Raw genomic sequence first — 25229 nt, forward strand, 5'->3', positions numbered from 1 at the left:
GCACACTTGAAATTGCTAAAGTATAGGCACGTGATCACAGAACCATCAAACGTTTGTTGCAAATAGTCAACAGGGTCGCAAGGGACGTGTTGAGAAAAAAAAGACGCAAATTAAATGCCAAAGATTTGAGAAGAATGAAATGTGACAGCACCAGGAACCCATTATGCTCCAGTGCTGTCTTATTCCAGAACTGCAACCTCCCTGGAGTACCCAGAAGTACAAGGTGTTCAGTGCTCAGAGACATGGCCAAGGTAAGGAAGCCTGAAACCCGACCACCACTGAACAAGAAACATAAGTTGAAACATCAAGACTGGGCCAAGAAATATCTGAAGACAGATTTTTAAAAGGTTTTATGGACTGATTGAGATGAGAGTGACTCTTGACGGACCAGATCGATGGGCCCTTGGCTGGATCAGCCAGCTTGGTGGAGGTGGGGTACTGATATGGGCGGCAGATGAGCTAGCTGGAGCTTTTCATGTTAAAGATGGACTCCAAATCTACTCCCAAACCTACTGCCAGTTTTTAGAAGGGACTATCTTCCAGCTGTGGTACAGGAAAAAGTCTTCATCTTTCAAGATTTCTTTTTTATGCATGCATCAAAGTACTCCACTGCATGGCTAGCCAGTAAAGGCCTTAAAGATGAAAGCATAATTTTTGGCCCCCTTCCTCACCTGACCTAAACCCTATTGAGAACTTGTGGACCCTTCTTAAACTGGAGATTTACGGTAAAGATATACAGTACACCTCTCTGAACAATGTCTGGGAGGCTGTGGTTGCTGCTGCACAAAAAGTCAATCGTCAGCAGATTAAGAAACTGACAGACTCCATGGATGGAAGGCTTATGACTGCTAAGGAGGGCTATATTGGTCTCTGATATATTAAAAAAAATTGGGAAATGTCAGAAATGTTTATTTGTAAATTTTTAGTTGTTTGTTTATTACTTTCTCTTTAACAGATGAAAATAAGAAAATAAGTGAGATGGGAACATTTTCCTTTTTTATTTAGTTACATAATAATTCTGCACATTATAGTTGCCCAATAATTATGCACACATAGACATTCTTCTAAGAAGGCCAAAACCTCACTTTTACTTTGTTAAATATTTAGGTTTGAGATTTATTAACATTTTTGACAGTTTTGTAGTTGTATTAATTTTTGTATTAATAAAATGAATCCTCAAAAAATACAACTTGCCTTATAATTGTACACACGGTGTACAGATATTTTATTTGTTTCTAAGAGGGAAACTCACAAGATCAGAAGTTAAATAAAAAGTATAGTACAGTACTTATCCTATTGAAAACAAAACAATATTTAAGGTTACGATTATTTTATAATATTATATATTATACAGTATTCTAAGTTGTCCATTAATGTTCATTGTGCTGCACATTATTCTATATTATAGAATTGCTACTTAAAGTTTTTTTTATCATCTCAGACATTGGTAGCCTAGCTCTAGAATTAGGCCCCCAAATTGACAGAAATCGCGCTGCGCATGTGCCACAAGCTCTCCATTCACTTCTATAGGAGTTCCAAAAATAGTCCCATAGAAATTAATGGGGTTGCACAAAATTACCTAGCCAGTGATCAACTATTCTATAATCTCACAGAAATAAATGGAGGGGTGTTTTCCATACACTTTGGGGGTCGCACTCTGGAGATAGGAGTAAGTCCCAAAGGTGGGACCCGCACCTATCTGACATCGATGGCATATCCCAGCCATATGCCACCAGAGTTTGAGGTGAACATGATAATATAGTTCAAAGCATTAACTGGTCATGTAAGACTTTTCATATTCCTCTTTTTCCATGTTAAAAAAGCAATTTATTTTTTAAAGGCTCAGAGTGGCATAAAAAAAAAAAAAAAAAAAAAAAAAAGACATGCTCACCTCCACCGATCCACCACTTCTCTCATCCCAGCGCTTCTTGGGTCCCTACTGGTCTATGTTTCCTGGTCTCTTTTGAAAGATCGGAAACACCTATTCTGCAAATTACTGGATGCAGTGTTGACCCACCTCAGTCAATGAATGGGCATTTTCTGTGTGCCAAGAGAGGCTGGCAGGGACCAGGGAAGCGTCAGAATGGGAGTGGTGTGGCATTGGTGGAAATGAGTATTTTTTTAGGCCATTCTGTAGGAAAATAAAACAAATATTGATCTAGACCATTATGTGCAGTACTACTACAGACAATAATCCAGAATCGTGGTGATATATTCCCTTTGAGTTGCAGCCTAGACAATTAAATGTTACTTTCCTACATGTGCTGATAAATGTTTCTAATAGTTTAAATTGTATTTTATAAGTAACTATAAAAGTCGCACTTCTTAACGTAATTATCAACAGGAAATCACAAGCATCTTCAGTTATTTTAAAGCTATAGAACTGACTCTTCTAACTTCATATAACCATACAAATGGTGTTGCCTGCTGTTTCCTCCTTCCCCTGAACATCAGGCCCTCTTACCAGAATGTGTCCTGAGATGACCAGTGAGTGCATCTCTGCGTCTGCATGCATAGTTACACAAGTGACACTTAAAGGGCTTTTCACCAGAGTGTAACTTGATGTGGCGAAGGAGATTGCCTTTCTGGGTAAATGAGGCACCACATTGGTTGCATTGAAAAGGTCGCTCTCCTGGTATAAAAACAAAACAAACAAAATTATATACAGATTTAGTAACTATGCATATAAGTAGATTACTAAAACAAATCTATCTACCTACCTACCTATCATGTACTCTTTGTACTTATGTGAGTACAAAAATGTAACACAGTTACAAGAGGAAGATTTCAGCAAGAAAGTTGTTTTCTCACTAGCACTGTATGACTTCCGTCGTCTGCAGGTTTGATAGAACATGAGGCTTTTAGACTAGACCTGCCAGTTCCTTAACGCTTCACTGGCTGGGTCAATTTGATCTGAAAATCTAATTTTTTTTTCTAAATCAGAATGGCACATCACAATGCAAATTCAACCTCATTTAAATAAAGTGACTGCAACATTTTTGTGTTGAAGAGCCACTCTTCCTGATCAGCAGTTTTGGAATAAACCAATATCCAATTTTGTATGTTGTGGCATTTGGTGTTTTTTTTATTTTTTTTAAATGTAGCTTTTTTTTCAAAGGGTCTTTAAAATATGCTACTGAAGCAGCAAAAATAAAAAGGGAACTCATTAAAAATGCATTTCAGGATCACAAGTTCATTTCAGCGTTACATTCTTATATTTAAATGAAAGGCACTTCATTATAGCAGTTATAATAACTTCTTTTCATTTACATTTTCCCATGTATTTTCCCTTTCAATTTCTTCTCCATTACCTGTCTGTCCCTAAGCGGCCAAATCAGGGAGGAGAATGAGAGGGTGAAATAAAAATGAGCAGGCAACATTGTGCTGAGGGACATTATCCATTATCCTTGCAGGATATTATCATGGGGTTTTGAATTAATAGTCTCAAGAGCTCACAAAACTCATAGCCCATGACTGTACGTTTAGAAAAGTGAAAGCCTTCCCAATGAGTATTGGCAATGAATTAGCACTACTACAGTCTTCTTGTTGCGAGGGTCTTCATTGTAAGCTACAAATCCTATACCTACTGTACTATGGAATTGCATGGAAAAAGTTTTTTTTAGTTTATGGCCTTCAAAGAAAAGGTCTGAAGACCTTAGGCAGCTTAAAACTATGCTTTTTCTGGTCCAGTTGGTCGTGTTTCAATAATTGGTTTACAACTCAACTATGTTAGCGACTAAAACCATGTGACTGAAATAATATCTTCTTTTTAACTGATTTCGCCAACAAAATAAGCGTCTTTTCACTAATGGGCAACCAATATAAGATGTTTTTTACTGTAATTGTTCAGTAGGTGAGCACTTCATGCTCTGTAATGAATCTGCTCTAAATAGGCACAGCTTTCTAACCGATGCCCCAATGGGTTTAGGCAGCTGCCTAGCAACATGTAGAGGTGATCACTCCATATCTGCTCTTTCTTGGGTAGATCTAGTGTGGTTGTCTATAGAAGTGGACAAAGCACTATAAAGTAAAACACAGCCATTAAAGGGGTATTCCCACCTCAGACATTGATGGCATATCACTAAGTTATGCCACCAATGTCAAATTGGGGTGGGTCCCATCTCTGAGACCCACTCCTATCTCCAGGATGGGCCACTTGAAGTGAAGGGACAGCAGCCGCTCAAGCGCGGGCCCCCTCTGTTCACCACTATGGGAGTTCTGAAAGTAGAAACGCCCTGACTCATCTATTTCCGCCAGTACCATAGGGGTAAACAGAGAGCACCCTGTGCATGCACAGTGTGCTATCCTTTGCGGTCCCAGTTCGGGAAATCCGCACCTATCTGACATTGATGGCGTACCCTAACAATATGCCATCAATGTCTGAGATAGGCATACCCCTCTTATACCCTGCTGTCAAGTAATGCAGGAAAAGGTATGATTTTACGAAACGGCTTTAATAATTTAAACAGGTAGTGCTAAACAAACAACAAAATCTAAGGAAGTTCAGAAAGGCCTCAGTGAGTATTTGTATGAAATTAGAATTAGAAGGATACAGAGGCACAGTAAGGCCCCACAGACCTCTATAGGTGCTATATTATGGCTTCATATAACTCAGGGTTACATGGGATCTGTCAGCAGATTTGTACCTATGACACTGGCTGACCTGTTACATGTGCACTTGGCAGCTGAAGACATCTGTGTTGATCCCATGTTCATATGTGCCCACATTGCTGAGAAAAATGAAGTTTTTTTAAATATGCAAATGAGCCTCTTGTAGCAACGAGGGAGATGCCGTTACACCTACAGACTCTGCTCTCTCTGCAACGGATATGCCCTCTGCACTTTAATTTACATATATTAACCGCCTCCGGACTGCCTAACGCAGATGTGCAGTCCGGAGGCGACAGCCCTGCGCAGAGTGACGCATATACGCGTCACCTCGCGAGGGCCGAGATTTCCTGTGAACGCACGCACACAGGCGCGCGTGCTCACAGGAACAGAAGGTAAGCGAGTGGATCTCCAGCCTGCCAGCGGCGGACGCTCGCTGGCAGGCTGGAGATGTGATTTTTTTTAACCCCTAACAGGTATATTAGACGCTGTTTTGATAACAGCGTCTAATATACCTGCTACCTGGTCCTCTGGTGGTCCCTTTTGTTTGGATCGACCACCAGAGGACACAGGTAGCTGTGTAAAGTACCACAAAACACTACACTACACCCCCCCCCTGTCACTTATTAACGCCTTATGAACCCCTGATCACCCCATATAGACTCCCTGATCACCCCCCTGTCATTGATCACCCCCCCTGTCAGGCTCCGTTCAGACGTCCGTATGATTTTTACGGATCCACGGCTACATGGATCGGATGCGCAAAACGCATACGGATGTCTGAATGGAGCCTTACAGGGTGTGATCAATGACAGGCGGGTGATCACCCATATAGATTCCCTGATCACCCCCTGTCATTGATCACCCCCCTGTCATTGATCACCCCCCTGTAAGGCTCCATTCAGGTGTCCGTATGATTTTTACGGATCCACGGATACATGGATCGGATCCGCAAAACACATACGGACGTCTGAATGGAGCCTTACAGGGGGGTGATCAATGACAGGCGGGTGATCACCCATATAGATTCCCTGATCAGCCCCTGTCATTGATCACCCCCCTGTCATTGATCACCCCCTGTAAGGCTCCATTCAGACGTCCATATGCGTTTTGCGGATCCGATCCGTGGATCCATAAAAATCATACGGACATCTGAATGGAGCCTTACAGGGGGGGGTGATCAATGACAGGGGGGTGATCACCCCATATAGACTCCCTGATCACCCCCCTGTCATTGATCACCCCCCTGTAAGGCTCCATTCAGACATTTTTTTTGGCCCAAGTTAGCGGAATTTTTATTTTATTTTTTCTTACTAAGTCTCATATTCCACTAACTTGTGTCACATGAACTCACCATACCCCTCCCGGAATCCAAATGCGTAAAATTTTTTAGACATTTATATTCCAGACTTCTTCTCGCGCTTTAGGGCCCCTAAAATGCCAGGGCAGTATAAATACCCCACATGTGACCCCATTTCGGAAAGAAGACACCCCAAGGTATTCCGTGAGGGGCATATTGAGTCCATGAAAGATTGAAATTTTTGTCCCAAGTTAGCGGAAAGGGAGACTTTGTGAGAAAAAAATAAATAAATCAATTTCTGCTAACTTGTGCCAAAAAAAAAAAAATTAAATTCTATGAACTCGCCATGCCCCTCATTGAATACCTTGGGGTGTCTTCTTTCCAAAATGGGGTCACTTGTGGGGTAGTTATACTGCCCTGGCAATTTAGGGGCCCAAATGTGTGAGAAGTACTTTGCAATCAAAATGTTTAAAAAATGGCCTGCGAAATCCGAAAGGTGCACTTTATGGAATATGCCCACCTTGGCTGCAAAAAAGTGTCACACATCTGGTATCGCCGTACTCAGGAAAAGGTGGGGAATGTACCCATGCTGGGTGAGAAAAATATCTTGGTCAAATGCCAACTTTGTATAAAAAATAATGGAAAAGTTGTCTTTTGCCAAGATATTTTACCCAAACCATTTTTCTTTTTGCCCAAACATTTTTTTTTTATCAAAGACATGTAGAACAATAAATTTTGTGAAAAATGTATATATGGATGTCGTTTTTTTTGCAAAATTTTACAGCTGAAAGTGAAAAATGCCATTTTTTTGCAAAAAAATCGTTACATTTCGATTAATAACAAAAAAAGTAAAAATGTCAGCAGCAATGAAATACCACCAAATGAAAGCTCTATTAGTGAGAAGAAAAGGAGGTAAAATTAATTTGGGTGGTAAGTTGCATGACCGAGCGATAAACGGTGAAAGTAGTGTAGTGCAGAAGTGTAAAAAGTGGCCTGGTCATTATGTAAAAAGTGGCCTGTCATTAAGGGGGTTTCAGCTAGCGGGGTTGAAGTGGTTAAAGCATCACTTTTCTTAGCAATGCAGGCACATATGAAAATGGGACCAACAGATATGTCTTTAGCTGCCAAGTGCACATGTAACAGGTCAGCCAGTTTCATAGGTACATGAATGCCCTTTTATACGTCCACGTGCATAAGCATAAGCCCTTGGAGTCCAAGATGTGGGAAAATAACTTTTTTTTTCTATATAGTGCCATCATTTTTCCAAATTACTATTGAACCAACACTCAAATTCATAGTGAATAGCATTCAGTAAGGTCCTCATTCGTCCAAAAATCTGTTCTTCGATGATGCCACAGTCTAATACCCTGCTATATGGGCTACAAAACAATCTAACTAATGGGTTAATTAGTACAATTACTTATTTTAATTATATATCATTAATTATCTATTTTATGATTTTTTTTATATCAAATAGCACTACATCACTATTTTTGTCACCATACCATATTTTCATTCTAACTGAAATGCTAATTTAAAGGGAGCCTGTCATGTGGATATTTGATTATAATCTAACTAATTATATACAATCATTAACTACTAAAAAGTACCTTAGATGTATTCACTTACTGGGGTGACAGATGGTTACCTCATAATATACACACAAAGATGCCACATGGCGCATGCTAAGCTTATTTGAGTCCAGCGTGATGTCAGTGAGTCCAGCGTTTTTTTTAAATTCAGAGCTATAGCCACTCCCCTGCCCACCTGCTGCATTCATATGGAAAATAACTGTCAATCAGCAGCAGGTAGGCGGGGATAGTCAGGAGCTCATAAATATTCATGACTCATCATTATCAGCTGGAGGTTTTCAATACAAGATGTTGGCAGATTGACTGGGTCAATTAAAGAAAGTGACCCAGCATTTTGCTAAGAGAATCAGTCATTTATGTTGCCCTTAGTTAGGACACCATAAAACTGGTGACAGGTTCCCTTTAAAGCAGGATTCTGGGAACAAGTGTACATACAGAAGTCTAGCATATTAAGATACAGGCAAGAATGAGTCTCCTATGACTGACAGGAGGAAAATTTTAAAAAGTCCTGTTACTTTACTTTACAAATCGTTTGTTCGGTCGCTAAACGTTTGAAATTCTGATGTATGTAATCTAACTGGGCTTCCAGTCCTCTGGTGTACGGTTAAATGATTATGTTGATACTGTGTCTTGGAAACATGTGCATCCAGTCTCCTTTTGATTCATATTTAGCAGATATGAAGAATTAATTAACATTAATGAGATCAAAAGGAATTGCTACATGAAGACCTTAGAAGGAAACCTCAGATTTGACAAGTGTTTACCAGTGCATTAAAACTTGATGATTCCAATAACTTCTAGAATTTGACATTATTCTATAACATAATTGCGTCTCCAACAGAAGAGCACATGCATCTCATGCAAATTAAGCATATTTGAGCAAAATCTGAATTTATAGATTTACTGATGTCTAAATTTATCAATAATGAAATAAATGAAAAAATCTATAAATTATTATTATGTAATGTTGATTGGGCTTCATTCGAAAACTAATGCATTTTGCAAAAGGTTTGAAACAACACATGCAAAGATCCAGAATAAAATTCAATTTCTTGGCAGACTGTGAAGTATATATTGTAGTATTATATATTATTATGATAGTATTATTTCAGTTCTGGCTCTCCTTGGTGTTTGATGAGTACATTACGGGCTGCACAAGCAGTGCAGTTAGAGAGAACCTGTCACTGGGATTTTGTGTATAGAGCTGAGGATATGGGTTGCTAGATGGCCGCTAGCACATCCGCAATACCCAGTCCACATAGCTCTGTGTGCTTTTATTGTGTAAAAAAACGATTTGATACATATTCAAATAACCTGAGATGATTCCTGTCCCTGACTCATCTCACATACAGGACTCATCTCAGGTTAATTTGCATATGTATCAAATCAGTTTTTTTACACAATAAAAGCACACGGAGCTATGGGGTCTGGGTATTGCGGATGTGCTAGCGGCCATCTAGCAACCCATGTCCTCAGCTCTATAAACAAAATCCTGGTGACATGTTCCCTTTAAACTTTTTTTCAACAAGGTAGACCATTTAAAATATAAACATGACTATACAGATTTTGAAAATAGGTCCAATAATAATGAATGGTGCATTGTCTAGATAAGAGTAAGGGCTCCTTTACATAAGCAGATTTCTGCCCCTTAATGAGCTCCTATCCCTGATACGGCATGTTGATCGGTGCTCAATAAGTGTCATGCTGTAATATGATTGTTTGTACTCATACAGTTTTAATTATTCAGGAGCACATTCTCTGGTTACACAAAGTGATGTGCTTCTGACAAAATTTAGGTACTGCATAAAAGATGTGAGAACCCAAAAAATAAGAATTTGCTTGTTTGATCGTCGATTAGCCTCATGTTTACGTGGGGCAATGATCATAAATGAGCATTGTTCACTCCCAGTCACCAGAACGGAGTCCATGCAGTTCTGGGGGTGATAACCTCCATAATATGGCACCAGCAAACACAGCATAATAATAAAAGGACTTACTTTTCACCACTGACACACAATGGATACAACATATTGTGCGCCGAAATGGCATATTTGTGGAAAAATTTTGATTTTTACTTTACACCATTACACCAGGTGAATTAATTTTTGTAAAACACATGTAGGCTCAAAATACTTACTATACCCCTTGTTAAATTCTGTGAGTGGTGTGGTTTCCAAAATAGGGGTCATTTCTTGAGAGGGTTTCTTTTTTTTTATTTATCCTCAGTGCTTCTGTAGCTGTCGGCCAGTGCTGTATAAATAACCAAACTAGGCCTCAAATGCACATGGTGCTTTCTCTTCTAAACTCTGTGCCCATACAGCAATTTACAACCACATATAGGGTGTTAGCGAATTCATAAGAAAATGGGTAAAAATTATGGGGTCGTTTTGCTCCTGTTAAACCTTGTGAAAATGAAAAAATAGTTTTTCATTTTCAAATCCAAGTGTTTCTGAATTCTATATAAATCCTATGGGGGTCAAATATCTCACTACACCTCTCAATAAATTCCTTGAAGGGTGTAGTTTCCACTTTTTGGTGGTTTCCACTGTAGGGATACTTCAGGGTCTCTACAAATGCGACATGGTGCCCGAAAACCATTCCAGCAAAATCTGGCCTCCAAAAGCCATATGGTGTGCTTTCCCTTCAGAACCCTGTGGTGAATCCATACAGCAATTTACAAGAACATATAGGGTGTTGCAGTATTCAGGAGAAAATGCATAACACATTGTGGGGTGTTTTTCTACTGTTACTCGTTGTAAAATAGAACAGTTTGGAGCTAATGCAATATTTTTATCATTTTCAAAACCAAGTGTTTCCCCAAATTTTTTTTATGCCTATGGGGTCAGAGCAATCCGTAAATTCCTTAAGGGTAGTGTCCAAAATGGGGTCACTTTTTGGGAGTTTCACTGTAGGGGTACCTCAGGGTGTGCCATGGCATCTAAAACCATTCCAGCAAAATTTGCCTTCCAAAAACCATATGGCACTCCTTCTGTTCTGAGCCCTGTGGTGTGCCCATACAGCATTTTAAGACCACATATGGAGTGTTTCTGTAAACTGCAGAATCAGGGTTATAAATATTTATTTTGCTGTTAACCTTTGCTATGTTACAGGAAAAAATGGATTAATGGAAAATCTGCAAAAAGTAAAATTTTTACACTATCTTAATTTTCCTTTACTTATTGAGCAACATTTAAAGGGTTAACAAAGTTTATAAATCAGTTTTCAATAATTTGAGGGTGTAGTTTCTAAAATGGGGTCAATTATGGGTGATATCTATGTAAGCCCCTCAAAGTCACTTCAAAGTGAATTGTTCCTTAAAGTAAATTTTGGAAATTTTCTTGATTTTTTTTTAAAATAGCCTCTATAATTCTAAGCTTTTTAATGTCCTAAAAAATAATATATTTACAAAATGATGCCAACATAATGTAGACATAAGGTGAATTTTACTGATAACTGTTTTATCACTCTTAAAAACTTTAAATTTACAAAATAGCTATTTATTCAGTAAATTTGGGATTTTCCTAATAAATAAAGGTAAATCATATCTACCCAAATTTACCAATAACAAAAAGTACAATGTGTCCCAAAAAAAAACAGTTTAAAGTCACACATCAGATATGCTAATTTTAGCAGGGTATGGAAGGGGTTAAAAACAAACAAACCATGTGTTTGTTACCATCCCTTTACCCATAAGCATATATGTTGCTGTCACTCTGACATTACTTGTTGTCTTGTCGTTAAAGAGCTTGAGAGGAGTTGGATACAGTCCTGGAAGACCTCGGAGTGTGATACACAACCAAAGTTATTCAGACAGAATTAAATCTGATGGCTGATTCTACCAAATTGGTCACAAAAGGAATATAGGGAAACTCGTTAATCTCTAGACATGATTTCAGGGACTTGGGTAGTAAGCTAAAGGCAAAGACTAGTGCCGAGCGAATCGAAGTATCTGAAGTGGACTTTGATCCAAATTTCAGGGAAAATTTAATTTGCCAAAAAAGCTAAATTTCCTTGTGCTTCGTGGTAACTAATCGATTTTCACTGTAATGGCAGTAAAAAAAAAAAAAAAAAAATCATACCCGCGCGAAGTGACGTATGACACCACCATGCTGGCCAACTTTCATTCTTTTTGTAAATGAAGGCTTTAGGGCACTGAGCATGGTCAGCACTGAAAAGCTGAGGCGCACCTCCAGGTGCACTGAAGGTCTAATTTGGATTTTCACAAGACGGGTTTCATTCTAATCAGCAGGGTCAATTCTACTAGATACTAAACTTGAATTAATAACGATGATACTGCTGACAGGTGATCTTTATCATTAATGACTAATGTCATTTAAAATTAAATAACGGGATGCATCAAAAGTGGCATAGTTGCTTATCACAAGAACATAGTTTTGCCTCTGTTGAAATCACTAATCCGAACATAGATGGAATATTGTGTACAATTTTGGGAATTGTATATAAGAAGGGCATAGCAGAGCAAGAGCTGGTGTGAAAAAGGACAACCAAGGTAAATAAGGAAATGGGTGGATTGCAATACCAACAAGGCAGGTTAACAAATTAAGGATTGCTTAGTCTGAAAAAAAGGTTTAGGGGAGATCTAATTACAATGTACAAATACATTAAGGGACAGGACAAAGATCTTGCTGGTGATCTTTTTATATCTTGGCCGGCTGCCATAACTAGAGGACATCCTCTATGTCTAGAGAAAAGGTTTTACCATCAACCGGGATTTTCTATTATAAGAGCAATGAATGAGATTATAAAACTCTTTCAGAGGAGCTTGTGAGCATCAATTCATTGAAAAAGATCAAGAAGGTTCTGGATGCTCTTCTTGGATACAAAAGTATTGCAGGTTATGAGTACTAGATTTCTGGAGATGGGATGTTGATCCAGGAATTTATTGTGACTGCCATTTTTGGAGCCAGGAAGGATTTTTTCTCCATGAATATGGGGTGATTTGCATTGGGGTTTTATTGTTGTTTTTTTTTTTTGCTTTCCTCTGGATCAACACTGAAAGACTATAAGCTGGACTTAATGGACCTCTGTCTTTTTCCAACCTTACCAACTATGTAAATTTAACTATATATCTGTAATATGGCTTTGTGCATGATGCCATAGGACTTATTCACACAGTACATTTTTTTATGGGTTACATAGTAGCATAGGCTGAAAAAATACATTTGTCTATCCAGTTCAGCCTGTTATCCTGCAGAGTTGATCCACAAAAAAGCAAAAAAACGTCATGATGTAGAAGCCAATTTTCCTCATTTTGGGGGAAAAATTATTTCTCAACACCAGTCAGGCAATCAGAATAACTCCCTGGATCAACGACCCATCTCTAGTAACTATAACTAATATTATTACACTCCAGAAATACATTCACGCGCCTCTCGAACTATTTTAGTGAATTCACCATCAACACCTCCTTAGGCAGAGAGTTCCATAGTCTCACTGCTCTTACCATAAAGAATCCTCTTCCATGTTCATGTACAAACCTTCTTTCCCCTAGATGCAGAGGATGTCCCCTCATTGCGATCACAGTCCTGGGGATAAATAGATAATGGGAGAGATCTCTGTACTGACCCCTAATATACAGTCCTGATCAAAAGTTTAAGACCACTTGAAAAATTGCAAAAAATCATATTTAGCATGGCTGGATCTTACCAAGGTTCCAAGTAGAGCTTCAACATGCAACAAGAAGAAATGGGAGTGAGACAAAACATTGTTTGAGCATTCAATTGAATGAAAATAATGAATAAACTAAAACTGTTTTTTTTTCAGCTGATCAAAAGTTTAGGACCACACCTCCCAAAAAAAACTAAACCCCCCAAAACAGAAATCCAGCTTCCAAACATGAACTCAGTAATGAGTAGCTCCGCCGTTGTTTATCACTTAAAAAATTTGTTTCGGCATGCTTGATGCAAGCGTTTCCATGAGGTGAGTGGGAACATTTCTCCAATTGGTGAAGACGGCCGCACGAAGGCCATCTACTGTCTGGAACTGTTGTCCATTTTTGTAAAGTTTCCTTGCCATCCATCCCCAAAGGTTCTCAATTGGATTTAGAGCAGGGGAACACGCAGGATGGGCCAAAAGAGTGATGATATTCTCCTGGAAGAAGTCCCTTGTCCTGCGGGCATTGTGTACTGTAGCGTTGTCATGTTGAAAAACCCAGTCATTACCACACAGTCATGAGGAATGCTCTCTGCAACATCTGGACATAGCCAGTGGCTGTTTGACGCCCCTGCACTTCCTGAAGCTCCATTTTTCCACTGAAGGAAAAAGCACCCCAGACCATTATGGCGCCCCCTCCACTGTGGCGCGTAGAAAACATTTCAGGTGGGATCTGCTTGTCATGCCAGTAACGTTGAAAACCATCAGGACCATCAAAGTTAAATTCAGAGAATAAAACTTTCTTCCACCTTTGAATGTGCCATGTTTGGTGCTCTCTTGCAAAGTTCAAAAGAGCAGTACTGTGGCGTTCAAGGAGACGAGGTCTTTGAAGAAGTTTTTTGTTTTTGAAGCCCTTCTGTCTCAGATGCCATCTGATGGTTATGGGACTGCAGTCAGCACCAGTAACGGCCTTAATTTGGGTCGAGGATCGTCCAGTTTCTTGAAGGACAGCCAATTGGATCCTCCGGCTCAGTGCTGATAAAAAATGTTTGGGTCTTCCACTTGACTTTTTTGTTCCATAACCCTCAGGATCATTTAAGAAATTCCAAATGACTGTCTTACTGCGTCCCACCTCAGCAGCGATGGCGCGGTGTGAGAGACCCTGCTTATGCAGTTCAAAAAGGGAGAGTTTTTTTGCCTTTGCCATCACAACGTGTGACTACCTGACAGAAAATGACAATGAATCCACATCTTTGCACAGATTTGGCCTTTTAAAGGCTTGTGGTCCTAAAATTTCGATCAGCTGAAAAACAGCCTGTTTCATTTTAATCGTTATTTTCAATTAATTAAATGCTCAAAAAATGTTTTGTCTCAGTCTCATTTCTTCTTGTTGCATGTTGAAGCTCTACTTGGAACCTTGTTAAGATCCAACAATGTAAAATATGATTTTTTGCCATTTTTCAAGTGGTCTTAAACTTTTGATCAAGACTGTATTTATAAATGGTTATTAGCTCTCCTCTCAGTCGTCTTTTTTTCTAAACTAAATAACCTTAATTTTGATAATCTTTCTTGGTACGGTAGTCCACCCATTCCAGTTATTACTTTAGTCGCCATTCTCTGAACTCTCTCCTGCTCTGCTATGTCTGTCTTGTTCACAGGAGCCCAGAATTGTACACAGTACTCCATGTGTGGTCTGACTTGTGATTTGTAAAGTGGTTAGGACTATGTTCTCTTGATGCAACCCATTATCTTATTGGCCTTGGCAGAAGCTGCTTGACACTGGTTGCTACAGTTAAGTTTATTAACTAAAAATGTGTAGCAGTATACTGTCTTTTTTTGTGTTAATTACTTTACACAGTTTAGCCCCTTCGAGACTGGGCGATTTTGTTTTCCTTTTTTAGTCCCAGCCTCCCCAAAGCCATAACTCTTATTTTTCCATTCAAATAGCCATATGAGGGCTTGTTTTTTGTGGGACAATATGACATTTTTAATGGTAGGGCTCAAACGATTACTTGATTAAATTGAGTAATTTGACACAAAAAATTCCTTGATGCAAATTTTTAGCATCGAGGATTCGTTTGTGTCATGTGACCACGAAGTGGGAGTGAAGCGCTTGCTATTACTTACCGCTCCGTGGTCACCCGCCGGCCCTGACACATTGTGATGGTGGCACTGGGGGGCAAGTTGGTGGCACTGGGGGGCAGTTGCTGGCACTGGGGGATAGTTGGTGGCACTGCGGGCAGATGGTGGCACTGAAGGCAAGCTGATGGCACTGGGGGGCAGTTGGTGGCACTGGGGGGCAGCTGGTGACACTGGGGGGCAGCTGGTGACACTGGGGGGCGAGCTGGTGGCACTGGGGGCAGCTAGTGGTACTGGGGTGCAATCTGGTGGCACTGGGGGCAGTTGGTGGCACTAGGGGGGCAAGCTGGTGGCACTGGGGGTCAAGCTGGGGCAGCTGGTGGCACTGGAGGTCAAGCTGGGGCAGCTGGTGGTACTGGGGGGGAAGCTGTTGGCACTGATGGGATCCTGATGGCTCTGGGGCGCAGCTGATGGCTCTGGGGGGCAACTGGTGGCACTGGGGGGAGCCTGATGGCACTGAGGGGGCAGCTGATGGCACTGAGGGACAGCTGATGGCACTGGGGTGGCAGCTGGTGGCAGCTGATGGCACTGAGGGGGCAGCTGATGGCACTGAGGCATCAGCGGATGGCACTAAGTGGGGAAGCTTATGGCACTAGGGGGCAGCTGATGGCACTAGGGGGGCAGCTGATGGCACTGGGTGGGGAAGAGCTGAAGGCACTGGGGAACAGAGATGATGGCACTGGGGGAAACAAATGCACTTGGGCTGATCGCACAGGGGGGAACAAAGGGTGTTGGGGACTGAAGCCAGGGGGTCTGATGAGTTTTTATAAAGGAAAATAGTATAATAATTCATTTTTTCGTATTAGATTACTCGATTAATAGTAAAAAATAGTCAATAGAATACTCGATTTCTAAAATTATTGTTTACTGCAGCCCTATTTAATGGCACTATCTGCAATTGCTCACAATGTAGTGGGAAAATTCCAAAGGGGGTGGAATTATGAAAAAAAAACACAATTCTGCCACATTTTTATGTCACAGTTATGTTTTTACAGCATTTCCTAGCAGTAATACTGTACTGACCTGTTACTTTCATTCTCCGGGTCAGTATGATTACAATGTATAATTTTTGTGTGTGTTTTAATACTGAAAAACATATTTTTTTAAACTTTGGAAAAAACTAATGGGGTCATTTATCAAACGGGTGTAAAGAACTGGCTTAGATGCCCATAGCAATCAGATTCCACTTTTCATTTTTGGAAAATGAAAGGTGGAATATGACTGGTTGCTATGGGCAACTAAGCCAGTTTGATAAATTACCCAAGAATTTTTTCTTTTGCATCACCATATTCTGCCCCCTAAAGCTTTTTTAGTTTTATGTGTACAGAGCTGTGTGAGAGCTCATTTGTTGCATGACTTTTTATTAAATTATTGTGGGAGGTAAAGCAATCAAAAATGGCAAATTGGCCATTTTGACTCTTACATTTCACCATTTCCATTTTATCCGAATTGTGATAAATATTTTTATATTTTAATAGTATGGGCGTTTTTGCACGCAGTGATGCCCTTGAAGTTTTTTAATTGTTTATGTATGTGTTTATGTTTGTACACACACTCCGGCTCCACCGATCGGTTAGTTAGTAGTTACTTAGGTAGTTTTATCTGCAAAAAATTATATTTTACTGTGCAACCCCTCTACAATAAATTTATAATAAATATATTGAAGAGAAAAGGGCCCAATACCGATCCCTTTGATACCCCACTAATGACAGTGACCCAATCTGAGTGTGTACAGTTAATAACCACCCTCTGCTTTCTATCATTGAGTCAGTTACTTACCCACATACAGAAATTTTCCCCCAGTCCAAGCATTCTCATTTTATGTACTAACTTTTTATGTGGCACAGTATTAAATTCCAGGAAGTCAAGAGTTTTTTTTTTTTACCCCTTTTTGAATATTGGCACCACATTTGCTAATCACCAATCCTGTGGAAGAGACCCTGTAATTATGGAGTCCTTAAATATCAGAAATAAGGGTCTGTCTATTACATTACTTAATTCTCTTAGGATATGAGGGGGTATGCCAAGTATACATTTAAACTACTGTATATTCAGAACTGATGTGTTATTTGAAGAAGGAATTATTTTTGATTTGATTAATCCAGTTATATAGTGCATTCACATACCATCTGTTTGGATCTCAGAGTCTATTGACCATTGACTATTCAGCTATTTAACTAAAAAGGTAGGCTGATATATGTCATGTTACATAAATATACATAAATACGTACCATAAAACCTAGTACAATATATACTGAACAAAAATATAAACGCAACACCTTCGGTTTTGCTCCCATTTTGTATGAGCTGAACTCAAAGATCTGAAACATTTTTCTACATACACAAAAGACCCATTACTCTCAAATATTGTTCACAAATCTGTCTAAATCTGTGTTATTGAGCACTTCTCCTTTGCCAAGATAATCCGTCCCACCTCACAGGTGTGGCATATCAAGGTGCTGTTTAATTAGAAACAAAATTCCTCATTTTAAATGGAGACCACAAACATTGCGTGAACAGATATTTTATTTTATGCATTGATAAATAATTCAATTTTTTCCTGTTTATTAATGCAAACAGTTAACAGCTTGTGATCCAAGCATGAAATCAGGTCAAATAATAAAAAGAATGATCAGGATTTGATTTGTAGAGTGACTTATTGTGCTTTCTCCTATACATCTGTTTACATTATGACCTGAAAATGCACTGATAACATTCGAGTGTGGCAAATCACAAGAACATACATTTCTATGAAATTGTTCGGTCAAAAAATAACCGGTAAAATAACTAAATATCCAGAATACTTTTAACACAACCATGCAAACAAAGTTCACATAAAAATGAGCACCACAACACAAATAAAAGCATGCAACAGAGATGAGGATATGTTTGTGTTTGAACATGTAGAATTTCCTAGAGTGGAATTCTAAGTTTCCCATTCCCTCCCTTACTTGGGTGTTTTCTTTATGTGTAATCATTTTTACAATGAATTAACACATAATGCAGTACTTTAGAACAGTTTTCTACATGTGGAATATCTCTTATCAAAAGGAATACTCTCCTAATTCTGCTGAAGACACATCTCCATGATACAATTCATGTACTGCAGACCTGACCCAAGTCTAGAGAACCTGTCTCTGAGTTCACAACTGCCAAAGGAGCAACTCTACTACCAGAGTACCGATGAAGTTAAGAGATCATACTTTATAGAAGGTCAAGAACCATTCAAGTCGTGCAAGATAACAAAAGTAAGGCATTTGCCCATTTATGGCATAAGAAAATTTACCGCTGTGGAAAGGACTATCCCCACCGGCATCTACTACACTTTGAGACATGACTTTTGCTGCTTTGTACTACTACTAATACTACGATAGGTTCAGTAAATAATGATTTAACTCGTTACAACCAACTTATTACTGCCTCTGCCTTCTGTGTTTAGTGCATATCACTCAATGAGCTTTATGCAGTGACTAGAGGATGCGACAATGCAGACTAACAAATAGTGTGGCCAATTTATCACCCTTTTATCATTCATTTTTATGTTTAGAGTTCCTTTACAATTTATAATGATATCTACTTAATGCTCTTAACTTTAAAGGGGTTGTTTCACTGATAAAATAACAAAAGATTGGATACTCACCAAGTAATCCTCTGCCATTTCTAGGACTGGTCCTCACGCCAGTATGTGTTTATAGGCTGCAGTGGTGACGTAGCCACATGGTACCTGAATGCTGTAGGCAGTTACTGAAAGACAGCCATTTTAAAAGTATCTTCCTACCCTACATGCCAAGGTAAACTCTGATTCAAGAGATTTTGTTGAAGATTGTAGGACAGAGAACTGAATATTTCTGTTCTGTGTCATATGTCTAGGATCACTCTATCAATCTCCTGGTAACTAATCACATTATACCCATCATGACAAACAAGGCATTATATACCACTCAATCAAACCAATGTGTGTCAACCAATGGAGACATGGAATTCCAATTTTAGCCCCTCTCAATATTAACCTTAAAGGATTTTTCCAAGATGACTGTGTTTTTTTAACAAATAAGCTCATGTAGTTGATTTCCTAATGTACTGTACATCTTCCTCATGCTGTACTTTTTCAGTCTGGACTCCCCTGACCTATTTTCACCATGCAAGCAATCCTGTATGTAGCACTTCCTGTTGCTGTATCCAATAAAAAGACCTACAAACAAGTTTGGGACTTTATTTTGTTCTATTAATTTATATTCATTATAAAGTACTCTATGAACAACTTTATCTAGTGGTTTATAGGTACACCCCTGAGCATCATTTGCGTGACTACATGGATATTTGTAAAGTAGTACACTGCAGAATTTAGTTTATTACATAGGAATGTGATTTTGTATGTGCTGAAATGTATGTAAGGCCCCACAGTGGATACACAATGTATACTAAACTCCAAAACAGCAGTGGCATGGACAATGTTGTAAAAGAATATGAGATCAATGTGTATTTCTTACATAAGGCTACTTAATTTTTATGGAATTATTTTAACAGAATGAAATATAATCATTATTTGGGAAATGGAAAAATGAACTGGGAAATAGATGTGTTTAATGCCGAATAATAGGTATTCTGGAAAAACATTTTTGAAAAAAATCTCTAAAAACAGAAAGGGAGATATGGAAACAGCAATGGGCTCAGATTCTTCCATTCCTCCAACAGCAACTTGTAAGGCAGCATGCATGCTTGGCCACAACTGTGCACAACTCTTTCACATGGTGGTAGGAAGTGCAAGACTGGGTTCTCCAATTTTAGCCATTAGCCTCAGGACCCAATGGTCTAAAATTTATCACCAATCCTGTGGATTAATGATAAATTAACAACCATTCAAAGCAATTGTTGTTAGGCTGTTTTGATACTTCTGTGTCTATGATGACATCCATGACAAAATGGTCAGTGGTTCCTCCATGAAGATGTCCATGCTTGTTTGCCCTCCGTTTGTCTGTATTCCACGTACACTGCTAGGCTGAAAATTATTCTCTAGAGAATCTACTACCAATGATCTGTAAAAATCACTTACAGAGCACAGATTCCAAATTTTCTTCACTGACCCATAGAGTTCAGGCTGAACTGGATGGACATATGTATTTCTTCAGTATTATAAACTATGTGTACTCTTATGTTTAATGGGAGTATTTGGTCTGCATCACGGACCAAAGTAATGCATGTTTCCATGGTCAATGGAAAATCACTGATGTGTAAAGAAGCACGTTAAAATCAATGGGTAAGTGTTCTGTCCATGGAGAACACGGATTGCACACGTCTGTGATTTATTGACATGTGAAACAGGCCTCTACAGCCTCCAAAAGTCTTCAAAAAACATTTTTAAGATCATGGTCAGGTTTATGACAAGGCTGATTAAGGTAAGACTTTGGAGGTTGTAAAATAATCTTACTTTGGGCAGTAGCTGATGTTTCAGTACTCCCCAGATATATTAAAAGGTTTTCTGAATCTCAACATTTACAGCCTGCTAGATGCAGGTCCCATCCCCGACCCTCCTTTGTGGGTGCTGTGGGTAGAGAGGTGGCTGCACATTTGTGGCTCTTTCCAAATAGACAAGTAAATATGCTCACCTATTTTCTGAACTTGACCAGGGCTATAGCAGAAATCTTGAGATGGGTAGCTTAAAAATTATTTGGTGCCCATTTGAAAGTGAATATATTATCCATTTGAAATATACAATCTTGGGAGGTGGATATGGTAAGCCGAAAGAGGGCATTTTGGGATGGAGCAAAGGTAAACTGTACCAGAAATAAAATGACAAAACCTAAATAGTTGTTGTAGCTTACAGTACATCTTTTGCTTCAGCTTTTTGCAGGAAGTGAGATGTAGATGAAGGTTATGGGCAGAATAACTATTCTATAAAATACATATATAAACTCCCAGACAATAATTCAGACTGCCAATGCTTATCAATGCTGATGTCACAGCTGTTTTGGAAGTGTACAGTTTACATTGTGTTACTGGCCAACTGTCTTATATGAAGCCACATGTTCACTACATTTATAGCATGCCATGACGCATAACTATTTTCGGCCTTTAAAGAAAGAACTATGCCAGGCCTTACCAGTGTGGCTTCTTTTGTGTACCATGAGCACATTGGGGCCGATGCATATTATCCCACAGATATCACATTTTAGTTTTCCGTTAGGAAGTCGAATACCTCCAACTCCTGTTAAGGCTTTGGTGCCTTGTCCGTTCAGTGAGCCATTCATTTTCTCCCCAGCAGCATCAATCATGCGTAAATCTTCTGCACACTCTTCTCCATTCATTTCACAGGCACGTCCATTCTCCTCATCACTGTGGGTCTCTACTTTTATATTGCCAGCTAAAAGAGACAAAGAAGGGAGCAAAAACTCAGTACCACAGAACTGCAGCGGACGCTTATATGTGATTTAAAGGGAGTCTGTCAGCAGTGTAGACTATGTAAAACTACTGACAACACCAGGAAGAGCTGGAAAAACATACTTTATGCGAAGCTTTTATTATGAGGAGTAGTGTGTATATGAGACATATGCTGTGTGTATAGGAGGGGGTGCTGCACTGTAAAGTATTCTATACAATCAGCTGGTTCACAGTCCCTCCCCTTTGTCCTGAGAGACAGCAGTAGGCTGGATGTTGCAGCTGTCACTCAGAGGAGACTCTACGAAGCAGTTCAATGCAGGGAGCACTTCACAGTGAAGTATCACCTCCAGGGAAGTTGTAGGAGCAGAACCTGGTAGAATAAAAGGCCATATATTGAAACTACTCCTAATAATAAAAAATCCCTTTTTAACCCCCTTTAGGAACCTGTGATTTTCCGTTTTTGTTTTCACTCCCTGCCTTCTCTGAGCCAAAACATTTTTATTTTTCCGTTCATGTAGCTGTATGAGGGCTTGTTTTTTGCAGGACAAGTTGTACTTTTTATTGGCACCAATTTCTATTCTATATAATGTAGTGGGATACTGGAAAAGAAATTCAAATGGGGTGGAAAAAGAAAAAAAACGCAATTCTGCCACAGTTTTATGGGTTTTGATTTTACGGCGTTCCCTATGTGGTAAATGTGTGGGCGACATCATTTCCCCAGGTAGTAATTCATCAGTCTTCCCTATTTGCACATGTGCATTATTACAGTTGATGCACCAATGATATAGTGATGTGTTGCAGGTGTAACCAATCTTGTATCTTATGGTGTTTCCATATGTAATTTCCATATTATGGAGTTTATTTCATGTAATGCACAAGGCACTTTATCAATTATGATCATTATGCGTTTTTTGCACATATTTGTATATTGTAGACATGGATCATTTTTAAAGTATCAATCATGTTGTTTGATTAATTGTATGTATTGGCACACCTTTATATACTTGTTATTCGCTGTTCACCAATGCTTGAAAAAGGCTCATGCTTGAGCCGAAACGTCGCTTTTGCCATCACATGGGTGATTAAAAACATTTTTTGAGAAGATACGCTTGGAGTGCAGTCCGATTTTTTCACTTTCTATAAGTGGGTAAGCACCTGTTACCATACTTGGATTTTGCACCCGTTTTTTCCTTTTGTACTATTTGAGGGTGGTGCTGCCAGTGGTTTCTTTTTCCTATATATACATATATATATATAACAACACAGAAAATCCGCGGCACTCCTTGAAGTAAAAAAAAGTGTGCAATTTATTCACACATGTCAGAAAAGACAACGTTTCGGTTCTCTCACAGAACCTTTTTCAAGTCCGGTCCTGTATCGAGGGATCACTGCGGGCACCGCTACAGCTACAGCTGCATATTGAGGAGTGCTGCCTGACCTTTTTCATGGATACATATATATATATATATATATATATATATATATAAAAAATTCTTGCATTTTAATACTGAAAAAAATAGAAACTTTGGAAAAAAGAATTTTTTCTTTTTATCACCATATTCTGACCCCTATAGCTTTTTTATACTTGTGTTTACAGAGCTGTGTGAGGGCTCAATTTTTGAGGGATGAACTGCGGTTTTGATTGATACCATTTTGGAGTGTGTCTGACTTTTATTTGTAAAAAAAAATGGCTAATTGTCCATACGCTATTCGTCGTATGGGATAAATATTTGGGTATGGGCGTTTTTAACATGGTACTGCCATGGGTATGGGTGTTTTTAACATGGTGATGCCAATGATGTTTAATTTTTGGGCTATTTATTTACTTTTTTATTCTAGGGAAATGGGGTGATTTGAATATTTCTATATTTTTATATTTTACAAAAACTTTATTTTATTTTTTTACTTTTTTAATTCACCCAGGGTGACTATAACATGCAATCGTTGGATTGGATTCTGTATTGCATATCTATGCATTACAGAATACTGAATTCCGTATATTCCAGTGCAGTGTTGCCACCTGCAGGCCTGCATTGGAATATATTAGTAATCGACCTGCAAGTCTTGTACAGGCTTAGGCCTCATGCACACGACAGTATTGCTTTTTCAGTGTTTTGCGGTCCGTTTTTTACGGATCCGTTGTTCCGTTTTTTGTTTCCGTTGTGTTTCCGTTTCCTTTCCGTTTTTCCGTTCCGTTTTTCCATATGCCATATACAGTATACAGTAATTACATAGAAAAAATTGGGCTGAGCATAACATTTTTAATAGATGGTTCAGCAAAAACGGAACAGATACGGAGGACATACGGATGCATTTCCGTATGTGTTCCGTTTTTTTGCGGACCCATTGACTTGAATGGAGCCAAGCACCGTGATTTGCGGACAAGAATAGGACATGTTCTATCTTTTCACGGCACGGAAATACTGAAATACTGAAATGGAATGCACACTGAGACACTTCAGTATTTTTTGCTGAACCATTGAAATGAATGGTTCAGTATATGTTCCGTATACTGAGCTCAAAAAACGTCCAGTATACTGAACGCTAAATACTGTCATGTGCATGAGCCCTTAGGCCTATTAATAATACAGGATGCCTCCCTAGGGAAAGGTGGCCCGCGCCGTGAAACATACGGCTCCAAGTTTTAGCGTTTCTAGATGCTGTGGTCACACACACGAGTGGGTGCGGTCTTTAAAAACCAGCCCAAAAAGGGTTTACACCATTAAAAAAGTTTTCAAGGCAACATTTTCATGTTATTTTCAATTATATTTTTTGTTAATTAAATTGATAAAATTAAAATACTTTCCCCATTAACACACACTAGATTAACCCAATATTGTAATTTTAATAATTTTTGCATTGCAGTGTAGCATAATGAATAGATTTACAAATAGAAGTACGTACACCCTGCAAGCTATGGGAATGCTTCTCTTTAACATGCCCTGAAAGAATATTTGCGATAGAGGATAAAATGATTGCAAATCCTAGAAAATCCGGAAGTAACGCATGCTGCAGTCTTTAAACGGCTTGTCCCAAGATTTATGTGTATCTCCTATCCTAGATCTGATGGGTTGGAGTGCAATCGCTGGAAACCCACCAACCACAAGAACAGGGGTCCTTCGTCTCCCTGCATGAATGGAGCTTTGGTTGAGCATGTGCACTGATGATGGTCCATTTATTACTATGGAGATAGCTGAGTGCTGTACTTGGCAGTGCCGTAAAAGTCAATGTAACATAAGTCATGCGTGTGCACCATCTCCCCTTTTCAAACAGGAGGAACCCTGTTCTCATGATCGGTGGGAGTCCCAGTGCTCATATATTTGTCACCAATCATGTGGATAGGTGATATGGAAAATCCCTTTAAGTTTATACAGTTTATCTGTGTACAGTTCTGAAGACAGTATGTGTCAATAGCCTTAGTTGTGTCATTACTATTAATGACACTACTTTGAGACACAACAATGCTACCTTCTGGATGACACAGCACAAACAGATTTTTCTTTCTATAAGAGAAATATTTTTATATGACATGCAGAGGTCAAAGGCATAACAAACCAAAGAATAAATGGCCAAAAACATTACGATGATGGTAATACATA

The 25229-nt window shown here is 39.0% G+C and overlaps 1 protein-coding gene across 8 annotated transcripts in view; it reads right to left on the minus strand.

The window, feature by feature from the left end:
• The window catches only part of IKZF1 (IKAROS family zinc finger 1), a 147529-nt gene that overhangs the window by 27489 nt on the left and 94811 nt on the right, over positions 1–25229 (minus strand). For 4 of the 8 annotated variants that reach the window (XM_044293519.1, XM_044293516.1, XM_044293515.1 and 1 more), the window contains 2 exons: positions 21353–21613; positions 2465–2632 (listed from right to left, as the gene is read on the minus strand). In XM_044293519.1, coding sequence (XP_044149454.1) covers positions 2465–2632; positions 21353–21613 — 429 coding nt within the window. The remainder of the gene's footprint in view (positions 1–2464; positions 2633–21352; positions 21614–25229) is intronic. The other 4 variants (XM_044293518.1, XM_044293520.1, XM_044293522.1 and 1 more) reach the window with 2 other exon arrangements.

Source organism: Bufo gargarizans, chromosome 5 (genome assembly GCF_014858855.1).
Source record: "Bufo gargarizans isolate SCDJY-AF-19 chromosome 5, ASM1485885v1, whole genome shotgun sequence".
NCBI lineage: Eukaryota > Metazoa > Chordata > Amphibia > Anura > Bufonidae > Bufo > Bufo gargarizans.